The sequence below is a fragment of the Tenrec ecaudatus genome, chromosome 16 (assembly GCF_050624435.1).
Source record: "Tenrec ecaudatus isolate mTenEca1 chromosome 16, mTenEca1.hap1, whole genome shotgun sequence".
In the NCBI taxonomy this organism is placed as follows: domain Eukaryota; kingdom Metazoa; phylum Chordata; class Mammalia; order Afrosoricida; family Tenrecidae; genus Tenrec; species Tenrec ecaudatus.
Genome location: NC_134545.1, coordinates 24,131,586 through 24,144,181, shown reverse-complemented (window position 1 = coordinate 24,144,181; position 12,596 = coordinate 24,131,586). Strand labels below are relative to the sequence as shown.

General features: G+C 43.0%; 1 protein-coding gene across 2 annotated transcripts in view; it reads right to left on the bottom strand.

Moving 5' to 3' along the window:
• The window catches only part of MORC2 (MORC family CW-type zinc finger 2), a 51,167-nt gene extending 39,437 nt beyond the window's left edge, over positions 1–11,730 (bottom strand). Inside the window, exons 1-3 of one of the 2 annotated variants that reach the window (XM_075535131.1) lie at positions 10,492–11,730; positions 2,629–2,682; positions 1,001–1,035 (exon numbers count right to left, since the gene is read on the bottom strand). In XM_075535131.1, the coding sequence (XP_075391246.1) occupies positions 1,001–1,035; positions 2,629–2,682; positions 10,492–10,559 (157 nt within the window). In that variant the 5' untranslated portion in view covers positions 10,560–11,730. The remainder of the gene's footprint in view (positions 1–1,000; positions 1,036–2,628; positions 2,683–10,491) is intronic. The other variant, XM_075535132.1, reaches the window with a different exon arrangement.
• Between the last annotated feature and the right edge of the window lie 866 nt (positions 11,731–12,596).

Below are 12,596 nucleotides of genomic sequence, written 5' to 3'. Positions count from 1 at the left end.
TAATTTCTTTGTGCCAAAATATATTCACCTGATCTGGGGAGACTTCGTAATGATATGATAGAAAGGTGAGATTTACTCCTTGGGGAGTGCCCTTGCTCACATTTATCAAGTGGGTCTCTGAAGAAGAGGCCTTCCTTGACTGACAACTGCACAGCCTCACACAGATATCGCTGATTCAAAATATTACCGTAAACCTTTCAGAAGGCTTCAGAGAAGTTTGTATGAAAAACAGGTCATCCTAGCCAAACGGAATTTAAAGGCTCCCTTCCTCTGTTCTGTTTCACAATGTTCAGCACTCAAACGACTGAACAGGTGCTGGTACAAGTAAGTGTTCGACAGGTGGAATGCCGACAACCAAAAAGGGCCAATGATAACGATAAAGAGTTCCTCCATTGTTGTAGGTACTGTGGGGGGCGGGGACGGGGAGGAGAGGATCTTACTGCAAAGTGAGAGGTGATTACGTGGGCAAAACAAGAGAGGCCACCAATCTTTTACATTCCAAGCAAAGCAGTCCTTCTCTATCTGCCTTAGAATATCTGCTCTTCAAATCTCAGTGCCAACTCAGCTCCCCAGCTGTTGGCTGCAACTGCCTCCAGCAACTCTCCAAGTTCAGGCTGAAAGAAAGAAAGGCACAGAACACTGCCTCCCACAAGAGCTTGCCTGGGCCACTGCTATAAGCTCAGCTACGAACTCTTACCAAGAAAATGACAGGTGTTGCGACGCCGCACACTCCTCACTGTGGTACTTACTCCACACCCCCCCCCCCACGAGCCTCCAGGGGCGGGTTCACACAGATCAGACCCCTCCTTGGGTTTCTTCACAGCCGGTCTGGTTTTGCATGCCTGTCCTGCGCGGCTCTGCTTCCACCAATGACTTGGAGTAATGGAGTCCCTCCCCAAGGTCCAGAGCCCTGTGTTTCCCTGTTCGGCTCGTCTTAGACACCGCCACAAGTATATCAGAGGAATGGGGCATTAGAAGGAAGAACTCAAGTCTGACTTACCTGCATAAATGTCTATTCTGGTGGCATCAGCATCTCTGCAAAAATTAAGAAAAAAAATCAAGATCCAAATGAGAATGAACATAAAATATCAATCATCAAAATACTTAACTCTGCTGTTGTCAGGAAGCCATACAGAATTTCTATATACACTTTGCCCCCTAAGTTATTTGTGAAACACTCCTGTACTGTCCGATTATTTAAGAGAATCACATGACACACATGGCCTGGGCCTGTGTTTGCTTGTTTTTGTTTTCTAAGGGTGGTTTTCGTGGTGAAAACCTGTACAAGATGAGTGATAACAGACTCCTTTACTCACTAAGTTACGCAGACAATGTTCTCTCACAAGTTTGATTGCCACCATTAAACGATGTTCCAATAACTTGTCCAGTTTCCTTTCCACCAAGATTTTAAAAAGGAGAACAAGATGTGCCACCAAGCTTGTGGCAACAACAGTCTCGTGGCAGACACACCATCACAACATATTGGTCCACAAACCTATACTCCATCTTCCTAACTCCGGAGTCTGGAAAGGAAGTTAGGGCACCTCATTTGGACTCCAGTTTTCAGCTACAATCATGCACGTTCACTCATTAATCGAGTCATCCATCCATAGAGACTTGGCAGTAATTGAGTTCAACACAGCCAATTAAAGGCAAGAAAAGTGAGGCACACATGTGTTTCATTGGTTTAAATGCAAAACACCTTAGTCCCTGCAACTCCACATGCACCTACCGTATATACTCAAGTATAAGCCGAGTTTTTCAGTACATTTTTAAATGCAGTTTTTGTGGTAAAATTAGGAGCCTCGGCTGATATTCGGGTCGACTTATACTCGAGTATACAGGTATTCCTAAATATAGAAACATTTTCAGATATGATACTGTCATCCGTGACTCAGAAACTCTAGGCTAGCGTCCCAGAAATCCTCTAGACCAGAACACACAAAAAAGTAGCCTTCAACCCATCGTGGTTCTCCTAAGCTGAAAATGGCAAATTTCCAACACTATTCCATTCAGTGATAAACTTTCCAATGTCAATCAGGATTGAAAAAAAAAAAGTGGTTTCTGATCTAACTAACAACTTGCTTACCAGTTCATAATAAAAACAACAGCATAGGTTATGAAGACATAGGTGGAGACAGGACATTATTAGCAACTTGTATTAACTGGGACTATGTTTAGAAGTATATGTATGGTCAACTTAGATCGTTCAAAAAGAAGACTGAAGATAAGACAGTGTCAAGAGTGATTTCTTCAAAGTTTAGCTGCTATCTGACAATTACACACACACACACACACACACACACTGGGAGTTAACAAAACTCTCATGTAGTGCGAAGGGCAGCATGAATTAAATCAGAGCTGTCTGTCCCGTTGATGTGACTTCCAAGTTTCTATCTGAATTCCCCGCATTTCACTAGTTACTTTGCTCTGAACTATGAGATGGTAGATTGGGAAATCAAACGAACACAGAGAGTGTTTAAGTTAAACAAATATATCAATTAATGGGCTATTACAAGTGCTTTTTGGTTGAGAGGTCTTTTAGGCTTGCCTTCTTCTCAAGCCTTCAAGGAGTAAAAGCAAGTTTACACTACAAATATGGACAACACAAAGCAAACGAATACGTACCTGGCATTATCAACCAGTTCAGCAAGAGCACCGAACAAGAATTCATGAGTAGTTCTGAAATGGTAAGAACCAAGTCACCCAGAGAATTATAACTTCTAATAGAGTAAACATTTCAAAGCAACAAATACTCTAAAATTTCCATTTACATACTGGTTTGCTTTACTGCGATTTAACTTTCTCCACAATTTAAGCCAGTCAAAGCTCACTAATGCCCCTTACATGTTGATCTGTCAAGGCCTGCTATTTACTCAGGACTCTTCCGATTTTGGTGTGAGAAACTACCCTAACATATTAAAAGATCCTGGTGTACCAACTGCTAAACCCAGTATTTCTTTTTTTCTTTTTCTGTAATCATTTTATTGGGGGCTTGTACAACTTTTATCACAATCCATACATATATATCCATTGTGTCAAGCATTTGTACATTTGTTGCCTTCATCATTCTCAAGACACTTTGTTTCTACTTGAGCCCTTGGTATCGGCTCATTTTTCCCCTCCCTCCCCACATCCCCCCTCCCTCACGAATCCTTGATAATTTATAAATTACTATTATTTTGACACAGTGCTTTTCCATCACACTTCATGTTCTGCCTAGAAAAATGTATTTCAGCTTTCAATCCTAACTTAAGCAGCTGTCAGCTTCTGCATATCTCTAAACATGCTCAACAGAGAACTTGCTATTCTGCTTTAACAATTCCCACGCATGATCTGCTAGTGAAAAAGGAAACCACGTGCATCTACGCAATTTACACCAAAAAATGATTGGACAAGAGAACATAGTCCATTTCATCACTTTCTCCTTGCCAGTTGTTTATAAAATGGGTTGTAATTAAACAGAATCCCGGCCCTGCTTGGGCGATTCCTTTCAGGTTACTTAGGAGGAGGGCAGTTGGTGGTCTTTCCTCCTCTTGGAGGCTGCTCAAAGTTTGAGTTGGGTAAACGTAAAATTACCCTATCATTCAGGGCTCAATACGGATGGTACTCATGCTTAAGCTTTGTCTTTATAATTCTTCCTCCATTTACACTGTTTTTTAAATGTGTGTTATTTCCTTTGTGAGTTCCCACTATATATAAAGTGGTATGTGTTAACATAAAACTACCAAAAAACCCAGCTTGATTTTTTATGAACCGAAGAATAAAATCAGCAACCCATATAGCATGTTCAATCAATCTCACGGCCATCAAGTCAATTCAGACTCATAGCCATCCTACAGGACAAGTTGGAAGTCCCTGTGAGTTTCTGAGACCGTAACTCTTTATGGAGGTAGAAAGCCTCATCTTTTTCCCAATGAGTTGTGGGTGGTTTTGAATTGCTGGCCTTGTATAACCACAAGTTTGGGTTAGCAGCCCAATTCATAACTACTACACCACCAGGACTCTGTCCGAATATGTGACAGTCATAACATTTTCAAAAAGACTATTATTTTCTGCATGCAATGCATAAGCTAAGGGATAAAGTAACAACTTCTAAAAACTTAGAATAAAATTTTTAATATTAAATAAGCAATAGTCTTAATAGGATCTCTGATCACTTACCATACTGTTAAAAACCATGAGACATTTATTTATAAAATATATATCCAAAATTGAAATGTCTAAGAACACTGGTTTGTCCTAGTTACTTTTTGAATTCTTACAAATGCAAATTTTGAATAAAAAAACTACTGGTTCTGAAAATTATGAAGAACTTTTTCCTATGAGCTCAGTGAACTTATCTCTTGCTAATCCAAAGGTGGCACCAATATATACTAAAAAAGCAGAAATCAGATCTTCAATTCAACTAAAAAACTGAGTTCAAGTTCATTTTATGCCTTTCTGGAGTTCACCAATTCCCCTCAAATGTTTATCTAACAAGTTTCTACAAGAAAACACATCAACATAATCAGTTACTAAAAATATGTTCTTTTCTACAAGCACCATCGTAAAGTCTTCCAATAAATTAAAAGCGTTCTGTAGATTATTCTACCACATATAGAAATACTGAAAAATTAAGTGACTTACCACAGGTAATATTAGAGAAAAGTAAATCTTTGCTCTCAAGTTCTCAAACCACTTGTTCTCCAATTTGACTCACAGAAAGTTCAGAGTAAATTAGTCTTCTAATTTTTTCTAAGCTTGAGATTTGTTATATTAAGTTTTACACGATCATTTCTATTATAATATTTCTAATCTCAGGATCTCAAAAATATAGCTCCTGGTGGGGACGAAACAGAACCAGGCTAACTTCTGGACCACCACTTGTATGTACAATGCACTAATTTTGGATTAACAAGTATTTTGGTCTTTGGTAATGAGAATGGTCAATATGAATAACTTGAAAACCGAATCCTAACATCCTTTGCTATCAGGACAAGGAAACCAAAATCAGAAATAGCAGCTACTTCTCAGCAGTTCAGTAATTCAGCAATAAGTATTTCTGATTCCTTCACATGAAAATGTGAGATACTCTGAATTTCAATAAGCAGAAAATTTTAAAAGGCAAACACAAAAGAACTCTTGCTCACTCAATTTCCATTCCAAGTGGGCTTTTGTTGCAGACAGTAGCAATGCTGTTCCGTATACGTAGATGTCAAATACGCTAACATGTTTAAAGTGTACTTAATAAGCAGTACATGTCATAAGAGGAACTTTCATGCTGTCTGTTGGTCAGGACAGAGACAGTCTTTAGAAACTTCTTCAGATCTCCAATTCACTCATGACAGAGCCAAATGGATCCTGAAGTCATTCTTACAATTTTAAGAATCTGGCTGCATCAAATTCTCTGTTCGAGGCTTTGGGACCCTACAGAATACGGCCTTATAGCAACCCTTCACATCTGGAACTGAACTCGGCTCCTTAGTTCAACTTTCAGCCAAATAAAAAGGTGAACAACACCCGGAAGGCATATGATCCTTAAAACTAATAAACAATACAAAAACAAAGCCCCTCACTGCCACTGGCTCACAGTGACCCTGTGAGCCAGAGTAGAAGTAACTGCTCCTGTAGGTCTCCTGGACTGTAAAGACTGTAAATCTTTATGAGTGTAGAAAGCTTCATCATTCTTCCTCGGAGCGGCTGGTGGTTTCAAACTGCTGACCTTGTGGTTAGCAGCCCAACATATAACCCATTCTGTCACCAGGGTCCCCTTAGAACAGTATTCCCAAAGGAGGTGGTAAGAGTCTTTTTTATTACAGGGGGTGCTATTTATTTTCTCCCTGAAAAGGGGGTGGTAGGGCACATAAATTTGAGAACATATGCCTTAGAATAATCAATCACACAATTTGCCCAGGGACACAGCTCAAAAGGCAGGCAGGGGGAGAACAGAAATGGGTTACACAAAGTAGAAACAGTGCTGTTAGATTGTGGGGACAGAAACTAATGTCATAAAACAAAATGGGGAGGGGAAGGAGGAACTGATCACAATGATCAACATATGGCCCCCTCCCAGGGGGGCAGGGCAGACTGCAGAAAAGTGGGTGAAGGGTAGGTGTAAGACATGAAAAAAAAAGTTATAAATTATCAAGAGTTCATGGGGGAGTGAGGGTGGAGGGGGAAAAATGAGGAGCTGATACCAAGGGCTCAAACACAAAGAAAATGCTTTGAAAAAATGTTGGCAACATATGTACAGATGTGCTTGACACAATGGCTTATGTATGGATTGTGATAAGCGCTGTAAGAGCCCCCAATAAGGTCTTAAAGGCTTTGAATGTAAACAAGTGGTCATCTAGCTCAGAAGCAACAAAGCCCACATGGAAGAAGCACGAGGTGTCAAAGGGATCAGGGATCAAAAAACAAAAAATCATATAATTGAGAATGAGAGGCAGTGTGGAGTGGGGACCCAAAGCCCATCTGTAGGCAACTGGACATCCCCTTACAGAAGGGTCACAGGGAGGAGACGAGTTGAGCCAGTCAGGGTGCAGTGCAGCAATGATGAAACACACAAGTTTCCTCTAGTTCTTAAATGCTGCCTCCCCACCACTATCATATTCCCAATTCTACAAATCTGGCTAGACCAGAGGATGTACACTGGTACAGATAGGAACCAGATGTACACTGGTACAGATAGGAACACAGGGAATCCAGGACAGATGAACCCTTCAGGACCAGTGGTGAGAGTGGAGATGCCGGGTGGAGGGACAGTGGATTACAAGGATCTACATATAACCTTCTTCCTGGGGTACGGACAACAGAAAAGTGGGTGAAGGAAGACATTGGATAGTGTAAGACATGACAAAATAATAATAATTTATAAATTATCAAGGGCTCATGAGGGAGGGGAGGACAGGGAGGGAAGGGAAAAAGTGAGGAGCTGATACCAAGGGCTCAAGTAGAAAGCAAATGTTTTGAGAATATGAGGGCAACAAATGTACAAATGTGCTTGACACAATGGATGCATGGATGGATTGTGATAAGTTGTATGAGCTCCCAAAATGATTTTTTAAAAAGAATAAAAATAAAGAGCCCCCAATAAAGTTTTTAAAAGATAGTTTAAAAACATGGATGTGAACTGTTGAAAGGAAAACAAATTTGCTTTGAAAATATTCACCTAATCAAAAAATTTAGTTTTTAAATAATATTCTAAGAGGCACACTCATTACTCACTAACACTTGAGACAAACAGCTATCAATTCTTTTCTTCACAGATGTAAAAATTCTTTAAATGTGCTCCAAGAAGTGCAACATGTGGAAAAAGACAAAGGTTCCTTAACAAGTTCTTTCCATTTCAACTGATCACGGTTTGCATATCATTTGTTCTACGTAGAAAATCCTGTAGGGTCTCCCCAAGAAATGGAATCCACCCTCATGGGTAGTGAGTTGAGTTGATGGTGAAGAGAGTTACGCAATTCAGTTTTTCTAAATTCATGTGTAAATCAACCCACGTTGAAATCTACGAACATTTAAACCCACAACTTCTCCAGAAGTCAGTAACTTCTGTTGAATTCTTGGATATGCTGACAATAATCTGCCAAAATTGCTAGACAAAAGCTAAAAAATTCTAGAGAAATCACCTTGCAGTCAAAATAGCTTTAATATACATTTAGAACATGGAACTGTTTCAACAAGTTTACAAATCATATTCTAGAGTTGATATGGACAGAATCCAAACCCACTGCCATCAAGTTCATTCTGACTCATAACAACCCTATAGAACTGAATAAAACTATAAATTTTTATGTGAGGAAGATTTCTTCTTTCTCCTGAGAAGCCGCTGGTGGATTTAAACTTTGTCACCAGGGCTCCTTACTATGGATAAAGTGGCCCCCAAACATCATATGATCAAGTTCCATTGAGTCAACTCTTAGGCTCTTACTGGCCCTAAAGGACAAAATGCAACTGCTCCCTAAAGTGTCAGAGAATATACATCTTTATGGAAACACATTGTCTCATCTTTCTCCCGTGGAGCAGCTGATGGATTTGAACCACCGATCTTGTGGTTATCAGCCCAACACTTCACCTACCCCATCACCAAGATGCTTACAACCAAGACAGAAAGGTATTAAGTGTGCCAATAGGAAACAGGAATGAAAAGCATGCATCCTACTCTACCACACCACTTAGCAGTGAAGCAAATTAGGTGACTTGTCATAAGCAACACCCCACTGTATGCTGTATCTAGATCTAGAAGGTTCAATTTTTACTAGAAATGACCAATCCCACAACCAAAGACCAGCTTACTTCTTATTTAAAAACCCTAATTGTTACCAATTCCTACTAGCAAAATCCAGTACTAAAATGAATTAGTGTAAGACTTTCAGGCTATTGTTAAGAATTTCCCGGGCCTTTGCTAAGTCTTAAATCTGATGTAACCAAGACCACAATCATCGTTACCACAGATGTGATATGAATGTTGCATCACAACTGACCAAGAATTCATCTGCCAACAGTAGCACCAAACATGCTAATGCGACACCAACCCACTCTTAGTTTATATAAACTATTATAATAACTCACTGATTTACTGAGTACTACGTTTGACCTAAGTATAAACTTCATGTAATCCACATCACCAAGTTGTCAGTTAGCCCCAGTGTTGAGATGATAAAACTGAGACTCATTGGAAGTTGCCTTCCCCTAAAACACATCCAGGAAGTAGTCTAATCCAGATTTGGATCGCTCCCCCAAATACATGCTCTTTTCTTTGTACGAGAGTGATCTCATTCTTTGCCTAATTAGAAAGTCCACAGTACATGGGGGCAATTGTGATAATTCATAATTGATCATTAAGGCTACAATAAATGTGTCAGACACACTAACAGCCTGGTATTTTTTCATATTAGAACCAAGGAGAAATTATTGGAAAATAAATCTTCTTTCACTGAAGGTGACCACATTGAAGCAATCAGCACCACCAAGAGTGAGGTCACATTATTTGAAAACTTAAAATTTTCAGTTTCCTCTTTAGGATAAAAAAGAATTTCCAACAAGGTTTCATAATATAGCAACCTCTTGTATGACCAAAACCAACCAAACAAAAAAGCATCTTGGGCTTGTAGGGTTCATACATTCTGCTGGTAGAACTGGGCACATTTAAGAAACAGAACTTCGAAGATCAAGACAGTGATCCTGAGTAAGACATTTCAGAGCTTCCAAAATGATATTCCAACCTTCAATTACACAAGCAAATGGTCTAGTGCAACACAAGGAAGTCAAATTCACAGAAAACTGTCCAACTTCACTTTAAAGAAGTGACTAAATTTGGGGGAATTCCTATGCCTTTATTATGTCCTAGTGTTAATAAGCTTTTCAAAAAGGAAAAGATAAAAAGCTGGGAGAAACATTCCCAAATCCTCAAATTACTGAGACTCATTTATCTTTCTGGTGAGATCGTGGAGCTTTAAATCTGCCACTTAACAGGCTAATTTCTATAAGCCTGTGTCTTCATCTGCAAAAATATGAGTAAATCTTATCTCAGAGTTGTTGTAAAGATCACTTCAGGTAACAAAACCAGATCCCCGCCTTCCAAAATTCACTTTCTCAGAAAAATCTTTATTTCCTTGAAAGGAAGGATAGTAAACAAAAACAGACAATTAAGGAATCAGATCTACTATGCTTTCTTTTCCACACATAAAAGTCATAGTACAACTTTCAACCCCAAAGGTGATCCTTCAGGTAACTCTGGGCCATAAAGATTTTAACTCCTCATTACTTCTCCAGGTACCAAAATGGAAGTTTACCTTGACCTGAAAAGTTAACAGGTGAAAATACTACATCAGTTGAGTAGTTCCATCCCTACTAGCTTGACCTTCAAGAGAATGAGCCTAAAACAAGACCAAACTGAATAATGGTAACACCTTCTTGAACTCAAGAACCATGAACATAGTATGTTTTCTAGCGCTGTGACTTGCACACATCTTGGGGAGGAAAGGCTATTTAAATCCAGAATTGAAACACGTTGGCGTTTCCCATTCGGTATATACAAATTACATTGGATATAGGGATCAACTTCCCAGGAAGATAGCCAAATATTCACCCCAATTTTTTTTTCTTCCGACAAATTGTCTCTATGTCTTCCATTTATTTTTCCTCCCTCTTTACAAGACTTGTGTTATAACCCAACTGTTTTGCCTGTTGTCACCAAAGAGTTGAAAGAGTTGATCCTGGTAGATTCCCAACTTTTGGTGATCCAGAGTAGTACTTGTTGGATTCCTATCACACACTTGAAAAAACTGACTTGAAATAACAAACGTTTGAAATTAGACATGTTTGATCCAGTAAGTGAAGATCAGATCCTTCTGGACTGCAACAAATATTTCACTGGTAGTTCTTCAATAGAACTCAAGATTCATGCTGTGATGTATCTCATTCCAGTGATACATCTGCAGAAAGGATTTCCATACCAAGCAATGCATCACTGGTTACCTCTGTGTCATCTAGAATACTTACGAATTTGTGTGCAGATATTCAAACGTTAGCTGAGCTCGATTCAGACTGCTGTAGTTTGCGAACGCCATGACTGCTGTGACTGCAATTCTTTACCCACTAGCTGGAAACTAGTACACGATAATGGAGCAGATCTCTCAAGACTCCTTTCCAGTAGATTTGCTAGCTCCTTAAGAGTTCAACGAAGTTCTCTAGTTTCAATCCAAAGTACAAGATGTGCAGCCTCCACTGATTGCTCGGTATTTTATCTTCTCAGCAACAATGATGTAATACCTTGGGAAGTTACGTCATAAGCAAGTAGGCCTAAATTTCTGTCAGTGTTAAATGGCGGCAAATTCTTCAATTCCGGTGAATGCAGGTGATCCTGAAGGAAATAATGGTACTGAAGTTTGCGGTTTATGACTTTTCTATCTTCATGTTGGTTGACTCTTACCTTTGCGCTGTTGCTCCCCTAAATGTCCTATACTATGGAATGTACAACTGAGAAATTCACTAATTCGGTATTTCCCAACTTCTGTCAAAGAATTGGACAATGACCCATGTCTTCACCACCAGTGATTTCGGGGTCCTTCAAAATGCCCTAGAATGGCCAAAAAACGACGACAGAGTTGCTTCGCCGCCTCTCAGATGAAAGGCCTGTTCAGCGCAGACTGTTGATTTTTTTTTTTTCAAGCCTGGCCCAAACCCAGCTTGAAGATCCACCCGGAATCTCTTCAGCGTCTTGGGTCAAATTCCCGCCCCGCAGGCCCAGTCAACAGCCTGTGAGCCGACCCACCCAAAGCTCCGCGGCCTGGGCGCGCCCCTCCCCCGCGCCCTCTCAGTGGCTTTAGTTCCTCTCGCCCTTCTGAGGCGGCTCGTTTCCGTGGCCGCCTCCTTCCGCAAAGAGGTCAGTCCACACTGGCGGCCAGGAGGAGAGGCCGTAGGGTGGGCCCCCCGCTAGGCCGGGCGTTGTCGGGCGCTTGCAGCTGCCTTTGTCCCTCCCCGCGGAATTGGAACCCAACAACCGCAGCGCGCGCTCGGAACCATGTGCTGCCGCCGCTCCACCTCTGCCGCCGCTGCGCGCCGCGCTGGAAGGGATGCTGACAGAACACGGCGAGGGGAAAGGTTCTTCTGAGTTTCGGAATGTTCGGCTGCCGTCGCCGCCACAATCGCCGCCGCCACCAGCAGCCCCGCCGCGGCTTTGTCTCCGCTACAGCACAGCCCAGGCCGCCTCGCGCACGCCCCGACGCCCAAGCCCCCGAGGCCTCCGCCGCTCAGCCGGCCAATCAGCGAGCCGCAGCTGCTCCCGCCCCCGCCTTGACATGCTGCCTTCTCATTGGCGGGCCTCTGGCTCCCACCTGACCGGATCTTGATGGCGGAGCCCGCCCCTATCACGTGAAAGCTGGCCCCTGTCTTCCTGCTTTCCTGACCCTCTCCGCCATTTAAAGGAACAGTACCGGGGGCGGGCCGTGCGACGCAGCCGGGACGGTAGCTGCGGCGCGGACCGGAGGAGCCATCTTGTCTCTTCGCCGGGGAGTCAGGCCCCTAACTTGAAGAAGCCCTGGCGCGCCCTCCCCCCCTCCCCGGTCTGGTAGGGCGAAGGAGCGGGCGCGCGGTCGATCGAGCGATCGGTTGGCGGCTCTTCCTCCTGCTCTGGCATCCAGCGCTGGGGGCGCAGGCCCGGCCGCCGCGGCGCGCGCCCGGTGGCCGTTGGCGCTCGCGCCGCGTCTTTCTTCTCGTCCGCAGAACTCGGGCGGCGGCCTATGCGTTTGCGATTCGACGAGGAGTCGTCCGGGTGGTCGGCGGCGGCGGCGGGCAGCTGCTCCGCCCCGCTCCCGGGGAGGCGGCGGCGGCGGCGGGATTTGGCGCGGCCGGGGAGGCGGGGGTGGCTGGGGCCGGCCTGGAGGCCTGGCGCCACCCCTCGGGGGCTGCAAGGACCCAGTTGGGGGGACAGGAGGAAGCCGGGGGATGGTTGGTGGTGGGCTTTCTGCTTTGCCTTTTCCTCCTCATGCCACCGTAGTGAGGGGCGCGAGCTCTGGCGGCAGCTCCGGGGTGGGGAGACGGGACCCGGAGTCGGAAGAGCTGGGCTTCCGGGCCTAGCCCCCAGCTGGCCGAGAGACCTTAGGCAA